Below are 21143 nucleotides of genomic sequence, written 5' to 3'. Positions count from 1 at the left end.
CAACTGTCCCACACTCTTCCCATGGCGCTCCACCCTTGCCATTCCCAACATCCTTTGCTCCCACAGATCTACAAACTCGCTTTCTGCTCCATATTGACAACTACAGTACTGTGCAAAAGACCTTGGCATCCTAGCAATATATATATGTGCTTAAGATGTTTGCAGAGTACTGTATTTTCAGGGACAATTCGGCATCACCCAGCTCAGACATCAGGCAAGGTCATTTGATTCCAAGTAATTGGTTTACTGATCATTGCAGAATATCTCCCTGTTGCTTCTTGCTCCTCCTCTCTCCTTTCCTCTTTTCCCAACCATGATTCCCTCTCCCTGACCCCTTCCCACTCCCAGTCCACAATAGAGACCCATATCAGAATCAGGTTTATCATCACTCACACATGTCATGAAAGTTGCTTTTATTTTGCAGCAGCAGTACGGTGTTATTATGGGGTTAATCTTGCACATTCCCCTAGGTTGGAAAACTTCGCAGCCAGACAGAGGTTACATTAATTACATGTAAGAGAATCGCATGCATATCAGCATTCTGCTGTGCTATGTAAACAGGGAAGATTAAACAGGATGAGAACCACAGAAGAGTTAGTGAATTGTACTTGCTACAGGGCGGCGATTTTTAACAATCATTATTGAGTTTAATACGTAAGAAATAGAAGAAGACCAAAACCCCCTCTAGCCTTCTGCACTCTGCCATTCTGTATCATAGTTAACCCCATACTTTGTCTATTTTTCTGATTCCCATCTCCTCCCATTCCTTGTTCACCAAAATTTCATCAGTCTTGGTTTTGAATATACTCAGTTTCTGAGCACTCACAGCCTTTTGAGATAGAGAATTCTAAAAATTTACAATCTTTAATGGCAGACCTACAGCAAAATAATACCTTTTTTGTACTATTTAGGCTGAGAAGACTGTAAGCGTTCAAGATTAAAGATTACATTTATTAGCCACATGTAGTGTTATTAGAAACATGCAGTGACATGCGTCATTTGCACATTCTGAGGATGTGCTGGGAGCAGCTATATCTCGCCATGCTTCCAGCACCACCTTAGTACATCTACAGTGTTCAGCAGAACAATATTCAGCAAACATACAACAAACCAGACACAACAACGGTCAAGCAAGCCCCTTCCTACACCCCCCCCCCCCCCAGGGCACCCCGACATCCTATAAGTGCCTTTTAGGATCCAGTAAATCCTCATTTCTCATTCCCCCGAACTCCTGTGAGTGTAGTCAATTCTACTTCATCTCCCCTCAAAGGACAATCTTCTCTTTTGAATCAATTTGCTATTTTTACCAAGAGCCTAATAAACATCTGATGAGCAAAAATGTGGTCATTGTAATCTTTTACTTTTGTGATTTCTACTAGGATTTTGATGAAGGAGGAATGAGAAAATATTTTCAATATCCAGAAATTTTCTTCACTTCATTCTTTTACCAATTGTTAGATGATGGAAGTCCACAGTGTTTTTGTGTGAAAAGATCGTTACCTTAGCCACCTGTAATTTCTAACTCCATTGATATCCCTGTGACGCACAATCTCAAATCAAGCTCATTCAGCTGTGCAGTGTTTTCAAACTGAAATCTGTAAAAGCTGAGATTTCAGGATTTTTAAACTCAGTTCAAAGTACATAAAATGCCACTATATATATAACCCCATGATTCATTTTTATGTAGCTTTATAGATCCCTTCAAAGAGCTTCTCTTAAAAGAAAAGTCAAATGACCACCATGTATAAATGTAGTTTACAACAGCTTTCGACAGTTACTTAATACAATTACAAAATCACACATCCCATATAATTTTTCCAATTTAAAGGTCTTGGACCTGAAATGTCAAACTTACTTTCTCTCACCACAAATGCTGCCTCATCTGTTGAGTTTTGCCACCTTTCTTTCTGTTTCTGCAGTTGCTAATTTTCTTGCAATACAACAGGTTGTTGCATTTGATTTTTCTTAATTTCAGAGAGTTCTTTTTATGCCCATTCACTGCCCTTGTATTTTCCTGTTTTCTCATGCAGTTTGTGGAATAGAGTACGCATCATGCACCATTTTAGAATGCCTCAAAGTGCATTGAGTACTTTTGAATTTTGGTTGCTGCAGAACATGGAGAAATCATCAGCTAATTGGTGCATAACAAGTTCCCATTGTTGGGATTAATAACCAAGAAATGGGCCAGATCACACAAGTTTCATTGTAGGATACCTACAAGTGTGGAGGACATCTATGGTCAAGTGGTTTGTGGTTCATTGGCTTGTCCTTATAGTCCTAAGTACAGGCACAGCATTATCTACTCTCCAGTCTTCCAATACCAAAATCTCTTGACAGGGTCCCTGCAATTTCTTCTCTGCCTTGTCACACCACCTAGAACATATCTGGTCAGGCCGCAGGGGTTTTTCCAATTCCACGCATCTCAACACTGCCAGCATTCTTTCATAATGTTGATATGTCACTGAAATATTTTATAAGGATGTTGTCGGGACTTGAGAGCCCAAGTTATAGGAAAAGGTTAAATAGGTTACAACTTTACCTGGAGGGTAGGAGAATGAGGAGATATTTGATAGAGGTATACAGAATTAGGAGAGGTATAGATAGGGTAAATGCAGGGAGGTTTTTTCCACTGAGGTTTGGAGGGACCAGAACTAGATGTTAAGGATGAAAGGTGAAATATTTCAGGAGAACCTAGGTGGGGAACAATTTCACTCAGAGAGTGGTGCAAATGTGGAATGAGTTGCAATGCGGGTTCCATTGCAACATATAAGAGAAATTTGGATAGGTACATGGATGGGAGGGGTATGGAAGGATTGTGGTCCAGCAGACTTTAGGAATTAGACAGAGTAATAGTTTGGCATGGACTAGGTGGGATGAAGGTCCCGTCTCTATGATGTAGTGCTTATAGAAACATCGCTGTTTTCTTTTCCAAACTCCCTAGCTCCCGTGACCTGCTGCCATCCTAACTGGAGCTAATGCTGGTTGTGGAGCAAGCTGCAGTGGGTGGAAGTTAGTGCTCTGCCTGCAGACTGCCTTCTGGCATCTTGTGCTAAATTCTGCAAATCTGAGATGTTTAGGAGATGTCATAAAATGCAAATAAATTTTGATAAGGACATGTACAATCATTCAGCTTCGTATGAGTTAATTCAAAACATTAACTTTAATGGGGTTGTGTGAATTGTTCCATCTATGTACTATTCCAGGGATAGAATGAGAAGTCAGGTATGCCAGCATCTTATCTCCTGTGCATTCCACATTTCAGCACTGTTGTAAGCATTTGCAGAAATATGAAAGGTATGGATAAGTGTTCTGCAGCTAACTATTGCTCATCTACAGAACCACTAACCAGTAATCAGAGAGATCCAGCCCACTGAATTTTAACAATCTAGTATGAGGGATAAACGTGTTTTGTCACTACATAATGCCAAGCACCAGCATCGTGGATTGTACCTGTGCTTCCCAATCAGAACTGGAGAAGGTAGCTATGAGGTGAGATTGACCAAATCTTCTCAAAGAGAAGCCTGAAGCAAGCAATTCTAGTCCCAGCTCTAGTTGATGTAAACAGCAGAAGAACATGAGGACTATAGATCCCACCATCCAGACCAGGCCATCTTTTCATAGCTACCATTGGGTATGAGAACCAAAAGCCTAAGGTCCAACACGACTAGGTTCAAGAACAACTACTTCCCTTCAAACCATTCAGTTCTTGTACCAACCAGCAAAACCCTCATCACTACCACAGTTTAGTGACACTGACTACTATGATCACTTTGCGCTAAAATGGTCATTTTTTTGTTTTAATTATGTTTCTGTTTCATGTAAAGAATGTTATATAATTTATGTTTATATTATGTTTTTCTTGTAAATGCTGCTTATAAGATGCTATGTGGCTACGAAGCTACTGCAAGTAAGATTTTCATTGCATCTCTGCTTACATGTGAGTATGACAATAAACTCGACTTTGACTTCCTCTTCCCGCCTGCCAAGCACATACAGCTTGTTACCAGTGGAAACAATCCATCAGACAATGCTGACTAAGCTTTTTGTCTACTAGCTTCCATAAATTAGAGTCTGCCACACCAGCACTAATCTGAATTAATCATGTTGTTAGCCTTAACTGTGTTGTGGTATTCAAAGGTTGAGTGGTTTCCTGCTCTGGAGTTGCCTCTTAGTTGCACCGTCAGCCAAATTATCAGATGAGGTGTTGTCTGCCCTCTGAGGTGACACCATTTGGAAGAGGAGCTCTGGCAATATCCCTAGTATCCTGACATTATTTATTCATCAAAAGAAAAAAAGTTCAGTAGTTTCATTTAATGCCAGGGAAATGTATACAATATTCTGTACATCCTGAAACTCTTGTCCTTCTCAGACATCAACGAAAACAGAAGAGTGGCCCAAAGAATGAGTTAGAATCCCAAAGCCCCCCCATTCTCCCCTCCCACGCACAAGCAACAGCAAAGCAATTGTCCTTCCCCTTCCTCCATTTATTTCAACAAAAAAATGCATCAGCACGTTCCACCCATCAAGCATGCAATAGCAAAGAGCCTAATAAAAGCCATTAACTGCAGTACAACAAAAACTAATTGTTCACCCAACAATTTTCAGTCATTTTCTCATTGTTCCCAGCAGATCAATGCAATACTTACCTGTATCATAAGTTGTGCTTTGCTTTTATATAATTTGAACATTTTGATTTGGTCCATTCTGAATATCTGTTACAGATATGTAAATATCCTCAACTTCTCAGTTACTGTATATTAGAATTCATCCAAAGGAATCTCTGGTTCTGTTGTATGCAGACACACAAGATTCTGCAGATGATGGAATTTTTAAGCAATTCGTAATGCTGGAGAAACTCGGCAAATTAGGCAGCATCTATGGAGGGAAATGAACAGCTGATGTTTCAAAGTAATTTATTATCAAAATAGGCATATGTCACCATATGCTATCTTGATATTCATTTATTTGCAGTCAATTACAAGAAAATAAATACAATAGAATCCATGTAAACCATACGTTTCAGGCTGAGACCCGTTGGTGGTGAGACCTGATAAAGGGCTGAAGACCAAAATGTCAACAGTTCATTCCCCTCATGGATGTTTCCTGACCCACTGGTTTCCTCAGCATTTTGTGTCTGTGGTTTTATTCTGTGCCCTTCTCTAAAATGCCATAATATTTAGGCAGTTCCAAATTGTGTCTCAAAGATTAGATGTGAAATGGAAATCACCTTTGATGATTATGATTGATCGCATGCACTACTGAAAAGATTGGGTCTGGCATCCCAATATTTGAACAGCATGACTTTAATGACCTATAAAAGAATTTTTATTTGACACAAGATTGTGTTACTGAGAGAAATGCTTTAAGTTAACTTTACTGTAGTATTCATCAACTGTACAAAGGCTGATCTTGGGCTCCATCAAACAGTTTTATATTCTGAGTGAGTGTGTTTGTGTTGTTTCAAAGAGTCCATCTGTACTATTTCTGTCAGCGTTTGGATAGATAATAAGCCACAAATACTCAGATTTAGATCTGAAAAAATCTATCCCATTGTAGAAGTTGTAGTTGTCTATTATGTACACACAGGTCAATAGGACAAAGAGAAGCAGTCCAGATTTGAACTGTTCATTAACTTTCAACAACCTTAGTAGATGAAAGGAGAGATAAAATGCATTACATTCAATTGTATTGTTTCATCATTGCAATACTTTCAACATATAAGAGATCAAAGCCACGTCTTAGCTTAAGATGCTGGTCCCAAAGTATTGATTGAAATTGATATGTGATTTCCGAATGAACATATGACTTTTATATCAATACATTCAAAATTGAGATGACTATTTTTAGTTTTCTACTGTGTGCATAATTGTATCCCAAAAATAAAAATTTCTTTCTCTGATTGCTTACTTATACAAGAGGTATAGTTGGGACCAGATTGGCATGTTAAAATCTCCTTTCTGTGCTGCCTGACTCTAACGAGAGAGTTAATATTAATGTGTTTCTTAATATAATTTTCATTGTTTCCATTTACTTAGGCAATTTTATGAAGAGGCTCCATTATTAACAAAATCTTTGAGAGAATCTCAAATGAGGGAAAAGACAGAACGTTATCCTAAGGTTGGTGAATGTCTTGTTTTCTGAAAGACAGTAGTATCTCATTGCTGTAAAAAACTACCATTAATTGAGGGTCAGTTTTTTAAAATGGTATTAATATTTATTTTGCCAGATAATGCCACACCATGTAAATGAGTGAAAAACTTAGAACATCATTGGAGTGAAGCAATCCGTATTAGAAACATGGAAAACCTACAGCACAATACAGGCCCTTCAGCCCACAAAGTTGTGCCGAACATGTCCCTACCTTAGAAACTACTAGGCTTACCTATAGCCCTCTGTTTTACTAAGCTCCATGTACCTATCCAAAAGTCTCTTAAAAGACGTATCTGCCTCCACCACCATTGCCGGCAGCCCATTCCACGCACTCACCACTCTCTGAGTAAAAAACCTACCCCTGACATTTCCTCTGTATCTCCTCCCCAGCACCTTAAACCTGTGTCCTCTTGTGGCAACCACTTCAGCCCTGGGAAAAAGCCTCTGACAATCCACATGATCAATGCCTCTCATCATCTTGTACACCTCTATCAGGTCACTTCTCATCCTCAGTTGCTCCAAGGAAAAAAGGCCGAGTTCACTCAACCTATTCTCATAAGGCATGCTCCCCAATCCAGGCAACTTCCTTGTAAATCTCCTCTGCACCCTTTCTATAGCTTCCACATCCTTCCTGTAGTGAGGTGACCAGAACTGAGCACGGTACCCCAAGTGGGGTCTGACCTGGGTCCTATATAGATGCAACATTAGCTCTTGGCTCCTAAATTCAGTTCCACGCTTGATGAAGGCCCATACACCGTACGCCTTCTTATCCACAGAGTCAACCTGCATAGCTGTTTTGAGCGTCCTGTGGACTCGGACCCCAAGATCCCTCTGGTCCTCCGCACTGCCACGGGTCTTACCATTAATACTATATTGTGCCATCATATTTGACCTACCAAGGTGAACCACTTCACACTTATCTGGGTTGAACTCCATCTGCCACTAATAACCTTTCAGTGCAAATTCATAATAAGGCTCATACATTCATTCTTCTAGCCAGATAGCTATTTACCATAGAAATAAATGTTATTCATTTTCCTCCCAGTGGAATATTTATGCTAGCAACTTCAATGCAGTCCCCAAAGAAGAAGATCTTGCATTTCTTCGTAGCATTGTAACTTCCCCAGCACATCCAAAGAACTTTTTGACCAATGGATATTTTTGTGAAAACTGCACTGTCTCCATCTACCATAGATTCTATTAAAAAACCTTGCATTATAATACATACTACCTGGCACCTTTTAGTCCCAATTACATAACTAGATGCAGAATGCATAGGGAATTTGTAGCAGCATTGTCTGTTCATCTCACTTTATTTTGTCATACAGTCAAATTTTCTTTTCTTTAAAAAAATTATGAAGTGCTTTTGCTATTTCTTTCAAATACCATATAACCTTAACTTTTAAGTGATCCCATCTTCCTTGATCTCATTAGTTTTGCCCTTAACAAAAGCTTTCGTTTCTCTCAGCCACTTTGCTTTATCAGTTGCTGAAAGAAGCAGAAGCATTGATTTATCCAAGCTCAGTAATAGTATTTGAATGGTAGTACTCTGTCAAAGGTGATTATATAATGAAGTTTAAAGTGCACTAAAGCAAACATCTGGTTAAAAATGGAATTGTTGGCTCTGTGTTTAAGCATGGTTATACACGGTCCAGTCTGTTTGATATTATGGAGAATGTTCTTTGTGGAATGCTTTAGGCCGGATTGAAATGGTATCAGTTGTAATGATCCACTGATATTCCAGACCCTTTGCTAAATTACTTTGAAGTTTTCTGCTGAAGGTTGTGGATAAGCCACTGCAACTAATCTTATTTGCAAAACATGTTTAATCCTCAGATAAAAAAATTCACAGTAGTTAAATAATTTGGTAAAATTAAGTAATTTCAGGAACAGTATGCAATGTAAAGTTGCAAACAGACGTGTATTTAGATTGATGTTTTAAGCATTGCATCCAAACTAAAATTGATTTTTGGTAGAAGTTAAAAGATTGGCGATATTTAAGTATCATTACACTGGGGGTCAGCCATGTATTTGTGGATTAAAGACATCAAATCTGGAGAAAGGGAGAAAATTATCTTTTATGTGAAGTGCATGTTTAAATAAACTTATTGTGGCAGTATTTTTTACGCTCTCTGCTGTGTCTCACTCACTAAATGCACAAAAAAAATCTAAAATATATGTGCACAAGAGATCCTGCAGATGCTGGAATTCCAGAACAACACACACAGAATACTGGAGGAACTCAGCAGGCTAAGCAGCATCCATGGAGAGGAATATAGAGCCTATGTTTTGAACCAAGACCCTTCAACAGGAAAATGTATCTAAAAAATGTGTTCCTCTTAGTAATTTCCTCATTCTTATTGTCTTATGACATAGCTCCTTAGCATTGTCCCTCACTAGTGTATTCTAGTGAGGGACTTTGAAGACACACATTGGCCAAAACATAGGGTTGGAGAGGTGAGCAGGAGCTGCATTGTCTTTATCTTTGCCTGTTTGACATGAATCGCTGTGCAACTTTGAAATGTTTCCTTTGTCAGCCTGGTTTTGAAAACTTCTCTCGACCAGGTCTGGGGAATTAGTTGGGGTTCTTCCCTGATTGAAAACCAACCACACTTTGATCATTTCTTTGAATAGAGTGACAGATCTGAATTGCACTGGCTTATTCACATATAAAGGATTGCATGGGAGTACCTCAAATACATGAAAACATCAAGATAGTGACTTGGATCAAAAGCTTACAGAAAAATGCCATAGTATTACTCAAATCTTTTTTCTTTCATGTTGCTAAATAAATCATTTTCACTTTGATTTCATTTTTTTAAATCTTTGAACTAATAGGTTGTATTGAGAGTGCAGTTTCCTGACAGACACGTCTTGCAGGGTTTCTTCAGACCTCTCGAAACAGGTGAATTATTTATAATGCTTTGTTCTAGTTTGGTTAAGATGCATACCCATGTGGGCTAATTCTGCATGTTGGAAGGAAGTTTAATCTGTCTTCTATTGGTTTACATCGCAAGTTACAGACATGTGCTAGTTACATTATTACAAAAGTCTGTGCCATGTTAAACACACCTCATTCCCTGTCTCCACAGCTTCAGACCCACATCAAATCTGGCTCCTCACTTCATTCCTGAAATTCTCAAAGTTCAGAGTAATTCATTATCAAAGTACATATACATCACCATATACAATCCTGAGATTCATTTTCTTGTGGGCATACTCAATAAATCTATAGAATAATAACCATAATAGAATCAATAAAAGACCACCCAATTTGGGTGTTCAACTGGAGGGCAGAAAACAGCAAACTGCAAATATAAAAAATAAATAATAATAATAATAATAAATAAATAACCAATAAATATCAAGAACCTGAGATGAAGAGTCCTTGAAAGTGAGTCTATAGGTTGTCAAAACATTTCAATGATGGGACAAGTGAAGTTATCTTCTTTGGTTGTAAAACCTGATGGTTGAGGGGTAATAACTGTTCATGAGCCTGGTGGTGTGAGCCCTGAGGTTCCTGTACCTCCTTACAGAAGGCGGCAGTGAGAAAGGAGCATGTCCTGGGTGGTGGGGGTCACGATGATGGATGCTGCTTTGCTGTGACAGTATTTCATGTAGATATCTTGATGGTGAGGAGGGCTTCACCTGTGATGCACTTGGCAATATCCACTACATTTTGGAGGATTTTCCGTTCAAGGGCACTGGGTGCACTCAGTGGTGGGAGGCTTTACCTGTGATGGACTGGCCCACGTCCACAATTTTTAATAGGATTTTCCATTCAAGGGCTTTGGTATTTCCATACCAGGCTATGATGCAACTAGTCAATATACTCTTCACTGTGCATCCACAGTGCTTGTCATAATGAATGTCTGCAAACTCATAAGGAAGTAGAAGTGCTGCTGTGCCTTCTTCGTTATTGCATTTACATGATGAGCCCAGGATAATAACACTGGGGAATTTAAAGTTGCTGACCCTCTCTGCCACTGATCCTTCGATGAGGACCGGCTTGTGGACCTCTGGTTCTCCCTTCCTGAAGTCAATAATCAGCTCCTTGGTCTTGCTGACATTGAGAAAGAAGCTGTGGTTATGACACCTCTCAGCCAGATTTTCAATCTCTCTCCTATTTGTTTGTTTGTTTATTTGCAGGGTATGGACATCACTGGCATTATTAGCTGTCCATCCCCATTTCCCTCTGAATCCAGTACAGTGAACAATTCTCCTATAATCTTTGGGATGTGGGAGGAATCTAGAGTACCCAGACAAAACCCACATAGTCTTTGTTTTGTAATTTATTTTTTATTGAAGTTCATCATCAAACAAACATTTCCATAAGATGTATTTCAGATACTGTGCAAATATATCATATATTCATATTTGCCACAAATCTCCCACATAATATTTATCTGAGGTATTCACTTATAGAGAAGAGAGGAAAGAAAGAACGAGCAAAAGGAGAAAACTATGTACAAGTAGGGACAATAATATGGAGGTATCAATGGAAGTGTACCAGTTCACAGAAATGGAGAGAGTTCGGATGGGAAAACTTGATAAGATATTTTATTACACCCGCTCAGAAATCCCATTATGATAGTAACCTCCCTGTTGCTGCAGAAATTGTGGAAATCAAATGCAAGCCATTATCATATTTTCTGGGATTGCCCCATTATCAAAGACTATTGGAGTGGGATACACAATGCCCTACAAGACATTTTTAAATGTGAAATACCCTTGGAAAGTAAGACCATAAATTTTGGGTATAACCCGCAAAGTCTTAAGGAGAATGTGCAAACTCCATACAGAGAACACTGGTGGTCTTGATTCAACCCGAGTTGCTGAAATTGTGAGACACTAACCACACCGTTGCACACTGCATTTCCTCAATCGTGAATTTTTACCTTCCTCTGTCTGATAATCTCTTCTCTTCGCAATTTGGATTACAGCATTTGAATCAGGAGTCTGCTATCAGACATGAAAAACAATGTGGCCTGCCCAATGTAATTGTGTGTAGGTAGGGTGGCAGTGCTGGGCATGTTGCCGATATAAGGACACTGATGGTGGTTCATTTGTCCTTGCACTGAACTTGGAAAGTTTTGCAGAAACAACAATGGCGGCATCTTCAAGTTAATTGAGATGCCAGTTGTATGTCTCAGAAGCAAGTCAAGTTGCTTTTATTGTCATTTCAACCATATCTGCTGGTACCGTACACAGTAAAAACGAGACAACGTTCCTCCAGGACCAGCATAAAGGAGGGCAGGGAACACTATTGCACAGCAGACATGTTTTGTGCTTTTTCTGAGAACTTGATCCTCAAATGTCATTTTCTTCAACAGTTCAAATTATTAGTATTATAATGTACAGTAATAGGCACATTAAAGTTAGAGTGAACGTCATCACTGTCTGGCTCCCAAGTGGTCAGTGCATCCCAGTCATTCTACTGTCACTCAAGCTAGTTATTACTTAGATTCCAGTCTTTATTGAATTTTTTCAATTTCAATGATCAGAATCAGAATTAGGATTATTATCATTGATGTATTTTGTGAAATTTGTTGTTTTGTGGCATAAGAATTGCTACGAATCACAAGAATAAATAGTGCTAAAGAGGAATATTGAGGGGTTCATGGACCGTTCAGTAATCTGGTGGCAGAGGGAAAGTACAGTGCCTATAAAAAGTATTCACCCCACCTTGAAAGTTTTCATGTTTTATTGTTTTACAACATTGAATCACAGTGGATTTAATTTGGCTTTTTTGACACTGATCAACAGAAAAATACTCTTTTGTGTCGAAGTGAAAACAGATCTCTACAAAGTGATCTAAATTAATCACAAATAGAAAACACAAAACAATCGATGGCTTAAATATTCACTCCCTTCAATATGACACACCAAATCATCACTGGTGCAGCCAATTGGTTTTAGAAGTCACATAATTAGTTAAATGGAGATCTGCTTTTGGAGACCTGTGTGCAGTCAAGGTGTTTCAATTGAATATAGTAAAAATACACGTCCAACTGCTGGTGAGTCAGTATCCTGGAAAAAACTGTACCATGATGACAAAAGAACACTCCAAGCAACTCCACGAAAAGGTCATTGAAAAGCACAAGTCAGGAGATGGATGCAAGAAAATTTCCAAGTCACTGAATATCCCTTGGAGTACAGTTAAGTCAATCAAGATAGTGAAAGAAGATGGCAGAGCTGTAAATCTACCTAGAGCAGGCCGACCTCAAAAACTGAGTGACCGTGCAAGAAGGGGACGAGTGAGGGAGGCCACCAGGAGACCTATGACAGCTCTAAAGGAGCTACAAGCTTCAGTGGCTGAGATGGGAGGGACTGTATATAAAACCATTGTTGCCCATGTACTTCACCACAGCTTTATGGGAGACTGGCAAAGAGAAAGCCACTGTTGAAAAAAACTCACATGAACTCTCAGCTAGAGTTTGCCAGAAGGCATGTGGGAGACTCTGAAGTTAACTGGAAGAAGGTTCTATGGCCTGATGAAATCAAAATTGAGCTTTTTAGCCATCAGACCAAACACCACACATCATCAAAAACACACCATCTCGACCATGATGCATGGTGGTGGCTGCATCATGCTGTGGGGATGTTTCACTGCTGCAGGCCCTGGAAGGCTTGTGAAGGTAGAGGGTTAAATTAATGCAGCAAAGTACAGGGAACTCCTGGAGGAAAATCTGATGCAGTCTGCAGCAGAACTGAGACTTGGGAGATCTGCTTTTCCAGCAAGACAATGATCCAAGCATAAAGCCAAAGCTACACAGGAAGAGCTTATAAACCATGAAGTTTGTGTACTGGAATGGCCAAGTCAAAGTCCAGACCTCAGTCCAATTGAGAAGTTGTGGCTGGACTTTAAAAGCGCTGTTCTCTCACAATCCCCATGCAATCTGACCGAGCTTGAGCAGTTTTGTAAAGAAAACCTCTCACTCAGTATCAATAAGACCAAGAAACTGATTGTACAATTCAGGAGGTCCATGAGCCAGTAATCATCAGAGATGGTGAGGGTCAGTAACTTTAAATTCCTGGGTGTCACTACCTCCAAGGACTTGTCTTGGACCCATCATATAAATATAATTGCAAAGAAAGCATGACAGTGCCTCTACTTCCTCACTTTGGAGAGAGGCTCCCTGACCCAACATTACATCACACTTTTATATGCTAAAGATCAAAGGTATCAACAGGACAATTTGTATAATTACAATCCATTCATAATACTTCCTGAATTGCACATAATTTTCAAACACTTTGATCTTCGCACCAGCACACCCAAATGGAGTGTTAATCACCGCTGTCTCTGAGCTACATTCATACATATGTAGACATCTCAGGTGAATGAGATGTTGCCTGTTCTGGAATCAACCTCAGTCTGCAATTCCTGAAAGACCATTGTTCTGAGCTGCATTTTAAATTGAATCTACAATCTGCATTCAGATTTGAGGACTGATTGCTCTTGAAGTTAATGGTTGCTATATAATGTATCTCCAGCATACGCTTTAACTCTGAGATGTACTCAGTAAATAGCAGCCTGACACACTGAATGTTTTAAACTGTTGCAAAGGGCTTCGATCTCCCGTCCATGGATCAGTGTCCAGAACTTTGGTTGCTCATCCAGTCTCTTAACCACTTTGTTGCTATACCTTATACCCTAACTAACGGGCTTAAGTGCCGGACAGTCAGGACTTCCACTAAACCACTGCCTCAGGATCACTTGAACAGTTACAACCAGACTGCCCCATTGCCTAACATTGATATTTTAGGCTCTGGCACCTTGGGGGAAAGTGCTGAATCAGGCCTTTGTCTACCAGAACTGACCCACCCAAAGTGCAGGTAAAATAACAAATAAAATTTAAGCATTTTTTTGGAGTAGGGCTTCCCACTTTAGGGTGGAGAAATGTCCAAGATCATCAGTACTTTTTAATAAATTTGTGATGCAGTGAAACCAAGTTCCCTTCTTCGGAAGTATAAGTGACGATTGCTAGAAGTACTCAATAGATAAGGTGGGGTCTGTGGAGAGAAAAAAGTAGAGTTAACACTTCAAATCCATGATTTTTTTGACAAAATTCATCAACCTTTCTCTTTTACAGCTTTGAACTGATGTATCAAGTATTTTGTGCTTTTATGTCAGACTTTCTAAGTCTGCTTTTTATTGCTTTGTACTACTAATCTGCAAACATCTATACACTCACTTTCAAGGACTCTACAACTCATGTTCTCAGTACCTTTTATTTACACAATTTGTCTTCTTTTGCACATTGGTTGTTAGTCTTCATGTATATAGTTTTTTTAAAATTCTGTTGTATATCTTTATTTTCCTGTAAATGCCTGCAAGAAAATGAATGTCTAGGTAGTATGTGGTCACATATACATACGTTGATAACAAATTTACATAGACTTAACTGACTTCACTTTACTTTGTGCCAACTAGAGATTAAGTTTTTGCTGACACTGAAATGAAGAGGGTAACTTCACTCAATTTCACTAGCCCTATCATTGAAATGTTCCCACTATCTATGGACTCACATTCATGGCTCTTTATCTCATGTTCTTGATATTTATTGCTTAATTTTTATTATTATTTCTTTTTTTTGTATTTTCACGGTTTGTTGTTTTCTGCATTCTGGTTGAATGCCCTAGTTGGGCAGTCTTTCATTGATGCTGTTGTGGTTATTATTCTATAGATCTATTGGGTATGCTGTAAGAAAATGAATCTGAGCATTGTATATGGTGACATATATGTACTTTGATAAGAAATTTACTTTGAACTTTGAAAACTATGCTTATATCTGCTGTAGATATAAAACCTTGATGTCATCACTTTGATATCAACTTGGGCCAAAAATAATGTTTATCCGTGTTCATCCTTTTCTGCTTTTCCCTTGAAACTACAGAAAAGGCAGCAATTCTAAAACTGCTTTATTTTGCTAACTTTAAAAATCTATCACAAAGAGCTCTAAACATAACATTGATCATTTAAAGCATGTTAAGGGTCAGTTTTATTAGCCATATACATTTACAGATGTTAGGAATTTTCTGGTGTGACTTGACGCAATGTGCAACAAAACATACAACAATTGTAAGGAACAAGGAATTGTATAAAAATAAAGTTAGAAGTAGAAATATGAAATAAAATGTGCATAAATGCATATGTATATACCATGTAAACATTGTAAAGAGTAGTTTGAAGTGTTTACAGTGCAGTGGTTTGCAGTGACTGATATAATAGATAGAGGGGATGAGAGGCTAACTAGAATGGTTGATCGATTAACTGTCTTGGGGATGACATTTTTAAGATGGTGTGGTTTTAGCACTTTCCAGAAGGGGCTTTTTAGAAAAGGCAATTTGCTACAGCTTTATCATAAATGCAGTGGATTGGCAATACTTGAAGTTTTCATCCACAGAATACCTCTATGATGGAGAAGACCAATGGAAAATTATTTTCACATTTGTAAATTTATAGTTTCCTTAAACAGTCATAACTTGAGTCTTGGGGCTCTTTAAAATCATTTGAATGTGTGCTGAAGGAAACTGAAGGAGTCTTGTGAAGATATTGGCTAAAAGCTGCCAAACCATCTTCTATTTTCCTGGAATCATGTTTGTCTAATTTTACATTGCTTGTTCATCAGCTTGATTGCTTCCACCAGCTTATTGGTGATACATTTGTAGAGCAGCGTTCTGAAGTGACTAGTCCGAACCAGTGAGGCAACTTTAGCTTCATTGTACTCATTGAGGACCATTCGTTGGTTATGTACTGTCGGATGATGTGGGCAATCATGGTCTTTTCATGACCATAAGTGTTCTTGGAAAACTTTTCTACAGAAGTGATTTGCCATTGCCTTCTAGTAAGCAGTGTCTTTACAAGATGGGTGACCTCAACCATTATCAATACACTTCAGAGATCTTCTGCCTGGCGTCAGCGGTCACATAACTAGGACTTATGATATGCACTAGCATATCATGGCTTCACGTGACCCTGATCGGGGGGGGGGGGGGGGGGGGAGGGTTACACTTTGTCCAAGGGTGACCTGCAGGCCAGCAGGGGGAGGGGGTACCTTACACCTCCTTTGGTAGAGATGTATATCCTCCCTGCCACGCGTTGTTTAGGTTAGCTGTGAAAAATGCTTAATGTGTAAATTGTGTCACTGTTCAGAAAGTGAGTTTATTAGCCAACTGATAAACTGTGTGGCCTTGGAATTGAGTTGTGCGCAGGGGAGAGAGGGTCTGCAAGATAAAGCTGGGTGATGTTGCAGTTCAGGGAACATGGGGTAATATTGTGTGGTTGAGAAAGGTGGTTGGTATCTTGTGAAATTTAAGACTTTATGTGGGGGCTGTTGTCACAAACAGTCTGAGTGGTAAGATGCCTTAATGGGGAAACATGCATCAGAATATCAAAGCATAAGAAAGTAAGGTATGTGTTCCTCCTGGGCTTTGTGGAGGGGAAGGGCACAAATGAACATAGAACAGTACACGATATTGAGTCAACTCTTTAACCTGCTCTAATTCAATCTAACCCTTCCCTCCCACACAGTTCTCCATTTATCTTTCCTCTTTCTATTTATGTAAGAATGTCCTAAGTGTTCCCAGTATGTCTGGCTCAACACCACCCCTGGCAGTGCATTGAAAGCACCTATAACACTGAAAAATAACAATCTTTCACATTCACATTCTTCCCCCCCAAGACACCCTAAATATGCTCCCTCATATTGGACATTTCCACCCTGGGAAAAAGTCTTTGGCTGTCCACTCTATGTCTTATCATCTTGTATACCTCCCTCTAATTACCTCTCACTCTACTCCACTCCAAAGGGAAAAGCACAAGCTTGTTCAACTTTTCCTCATAAGACATCCTCTCTGATCCAGGATGGTCAAATAATGGTGGCGGGGCAGACAGACTAAGGCATATAAGGCACGATTAGACTATATTTGGAGTCTTGTGAGCAGTTTTGGGTCCCATATCTCAGAAAGGATGTGCTGGCCTTAGAGAGGGTTCAGAAGAGGTTTACACGAATGATCCTGGAAATGAAAGAATTAACGTATGAGGAGCATTTGATGACCCTGGGCCTGTACTGACTGGGGTTTAGAAGAATGGGGGAGGATCTCATTGAAATTACCAAGTATTGAAAGAGCTAGATAAAGTGGACATGGGAGTAGATGTTTCCTATAGTGGGGAAGTCTAGGACCAGCAGGCACAGTCTTAGAATAGATTATGTCTCTTTCGAGCAGAGATGAGGAGGAATTTCTTTAGCCAGAAAATGGTGAATGTGTGGAATGCATGGGCAGAGATGACTGTGGAGGCCAGGCCATTGGGTCTATTTAAAGTGGTGTATGATAGGCTCTTGATTAGTAAATGTGTCAAAGTTTATGGGGAGAAGACAGGAGAATGAGATTGGGAAGGAAAATAAATCAGCCAAGATGGAATGGTGGAGCAGTTTCTATAAGTTGTCCTGCTGGTGGAACGCAGCAGGCCAGGCAGCGTCTATAGGAAGAAGTACTGTCGATATTTCGGGCTGAGACCCTTCGTCAGGACTAACTGAAAGAAAAGTTAGTCCTGACGAAGGGTCTCGGCCTGAAACGTCGACAGCGCTTCTTCCTATAGATGTTGCCTGGCCTGCTGCATTCCACCAGCATTCTGTGTGTGTTGCTTGAATTACCAGCATCTGCAGATTTCCTCGTGTTTGCTATAAGTCATCCTGTAGGAGCAGAATTAGGCCATTACGCCCATCAAGTGTGCACCATTGAATCATGGCTGACTCAGTGGGCCGAATGGTCTAATTTTGATTGCTGAGTGTTTGGTGGGGCCAATTTATCAATAAGAACTGGAGCATTTCAGTTACTCCAGACCCACAAGTACAGAACACAATGATTCCACCCTTCCTGCCCGGTTTCAGCTGTGGTGCGTCTCACTGGAAATTGTGTTGCTTGTTGTTAAGAGCAGAGTGGCTGTTAAAATGAAGCCAGCTATCCGCATTCTTGTGGTCACTTAACACTTGCACAAATGTTTTCGATCCTGCCATTCAATCTGCTTTTATAAACACCAAAAGTAGGTAAATTTCAATTACATTCCAGATATTTTGCAACTAATCTCTGATGTAACCACAACAAAGGTCAAAATAAAATTATTATCAAAGCATATATACGTCACCATATACAGTCCTGAGATTTGTTTTCTTGCGGCCATACACAGTAAATCCAAGAAACCAAAGTGCTTGACCATACACTTCCCAACACTGTATTCCTCTGCTATTTCTTTGCCCATTCTCCTAATCTGTCCGTCCTTCTGTAGCCTCTCTACTTCCTCAAAACTACCTGCCCTTCTACCGATCTTCATATCATCTGCAAACTTTGCAACAAAGCCATCAATTGAGTCATCTAAATCATTGACATATAACGTAAAAAGAATCAGTCCAACAGAGACTCCCTGTGGAACACCACTGGTCACCGGCAGTCAACCAGAAAAGGCTCCCTTTATTCCCTCAATTTGCCTCCTGCCAATCAGCCACTGCTTTATCCATTCTACAATTTTCCCTGTAATACCATGGCTCATAGCTTATTAAGCAGCCTCATGTGTGGCACCTTGTCAAAGGCCTTCTGAAAATCCATGTACACAAAATCAATGGACTCTCCTTTGTCGGGTAAGATTTTTCCTTGAGGAAACCATGGTGACTACAGCCTATCTTATCATGTGTTCCAAATACCATGAGACCTCATCCTTAATAATCAACTCCAATATGTCCCAATTATAGGCAATAGACAATAGGTGCAGAAGTAGACCATTCGGCCCTTCGAGCCTGCACCACCATTTTGAGATCATGGCTGATCATCTACTATCAATACCCGGTTCCTGCCTTGTCCCCATATCCGTTGATTCCCCTATCCATATGATACCTACCTAGCTCCTTCTTGAAAGCATCCAGAGAATTGGCCTCCACTACCTTCCGAAGCAGTGCATTCCAGACCCCCACAACTCTCTGGGAGAAGAAGTTTTTCCTTAACTCTGTCCTAAATGACCTACCCCTTATTCTCAAACCATGCCCTCTGGTACTGGACTCTCCCAGCATCTGGAACATATTTCCTGCCTCTACCTTGTCCAACCCCTTAATAATCTTATATGTTTCAATCAGATCCCCTCTCAATCTCCTTAATTCCAGCGTGTACAAGCCCAGTCTCTCTAACCTCTCTGCGTAAGACAGTCCAGACATCCCAGGAATTAAGCTCGTGAATCTACGCTGCACTTCCTCTATAGCCAGGATGTCCTTCCTTAACCCTGGAGACCAAAACTGTACACAGTACTCCAAGTGTGGTCTCACCAGGGCTCTGTACAAATGCAAGAGGATTTCCTTGCTCTTGTACTCAATTCCCTTTGTAATAAAGGCCAACATTCCATTAGCCTTCTTCACTGCCTGCTGCACTTGCTCATTCACCTTCAATGACTGGTGAACAAGGACTCCTAGATCTCTTTGTATTTCTCCCTTACCTAACTCTACACTTTTCAGATAATACTCTGCCTTCCTGTTCTTACTCCCAAAGTGGATAACCTCACACTTATTCACATTAAATGTCATCTGCCAAGTATCTGCCCACTCATCCAGCCATCCAAATCACCCTGAATTCTCCTAACATCCTCATCACGTCACGCTGCCACCCAGCTTAGTATCATCAGCAAATTTGCTGATGTTATTCTGAATGCCTTCATCTAAATCGTTGACGTAAGTTGTAAACAGCTGTGGTCCCAATACCGAGCCCTGTGGCATCCCACTAGTCACCACCTGCCATTCTGAGAAACACCCATTCACCATTACCCTTTGCTTTCTATCTGCCAACCAGTTTTCTATCCATGTCAATGTCTTCCCCCCAATGCCCTGAGCTTTGATTTTACCCACCAATCTCCTATGTGGGACCTTATCAAATGCCTTCTGAAAATCGAGGTACACTACATTCCTTGGATCTCCCTTGTCTAACTTCCTGGTTACATCCTTGAAAAACTCCAACAGATTAGTCGAGCATGATTTACCCTTGGTAAATCCATGCTGGCTCGGCCCAATCCTATCACTGCTATCTAGATATGCCACTATTTCATCCTTAATAATGGATTCTGGCATCTTCCCCACCACTGATGTCAGGCTGACAGGTCGATAGTTCTCTGTTTTCTCCCTCCCTCCTTTCTTAAAAAGTGGGATAACATTAGCCATTCTCCAATCCTCAGGAACTGATCCTGAATCTAAGGAACATTGGAAAATGATTACCAATGCATCCACAATTTCCAGGGCCACCTCCTTTAGTACCCTAGGATGCAGACCATCTGGCCATCTGGGGATTTGTCAGCCTTCAGTCCCATCAGTCTTCTCATCACCGTTTCCTTCCTAATGTCAATCTGTTTCATTTCCTCTGTCACCCTATGTCCTTGGCCCTTCCATACATCTGGGAGATTGCTTGTGTCTTCCTTAGTGAAAACAGATCTAAAGTACTCATTAAATTCTTCTGCCATTTCTCTGTTTCCCATAGCAATTTCACCCAATTCATTCTTCAAGGGCCCAACATTGTTCTTAACTATCTTCTTTCTCTTCACATACCTAAAAAAGCTTTTGCTATCCTCCTGTATATTCCTGGCTAGATTGCGTTCGTACCTTATTTTTTCTCCCCGTATTGCCTTTTTAGTTAAGTTCTGTTGTTCCTTAAAAACTTCCCAATCATCTGTCCTCCCACTCACCTTAGCTCTGTCATACTTCCTTTTTTTTTAATGCTTTGCAATCTCTGACTTCCTTTGTCAACCACTGTGGCCCCTTTCTCCCCTTTGAATCCTTCCTTCTCTGGGGGATGAACTGATATTGCACCTTGTGCATTATTCCTAAGAATACCTGCCATTGCTGTTCCACTGTCTTTTCTGCTAGGCTATCCGTCCAGTCAACTTTGGCCAGCTCCTCCCTCTTGGCTCCATAGTTTCCCCAGTTCAACTGCAACATTGACACCTCCGAGCTGCCCTTATC

At 40.1% G+C, this 21143-nt stretch overlaps 1 protein-coding gene across 2 annotated transcripts in view; it reads left to right on the top strand.

Moving 5' to 3' along the window:
• Positions 1-21143, top strand: part of aspscr1 (ASPSCR1 tether for SLC2A4, UBX domain containing) — a 296886-nt gene that overhangs the window by 159423 nt on the left and 116320 nt on the right. For both annotated transcript variants that reach the window (XM_059948372.1, XM_059948373.1), the window contains exons 10-11: positions 6036-6117; positions 8989-9055. In XM_059948372.1, coding sequence (XP_059804355.1) covers positions 6036-6117; positions 8989-9055 — 149 coding nt within the window. The remainder of the gene's footprint in view (positions 1-6035; positions 6118-8988; positions 9056-21143) is intronic.

This window comes from Hypanus sabinus, chromosome 23 (genome assembly GCF_030144855.1).
Source record: "Hypanus sabinus isolate sHypSab1 chromosome 23, sHypSab1.hap1, whole genome shotgun sequence".
NCBI lineage: Eukaryota > Metazoa > Chordata > Chondrichthyes > Myliobatiformes > Dasyatidae > Hypanus > Hypanus sabinus.
This window is presented reverse-complemented; position numbering and strand designations above follow the sequence as displayed.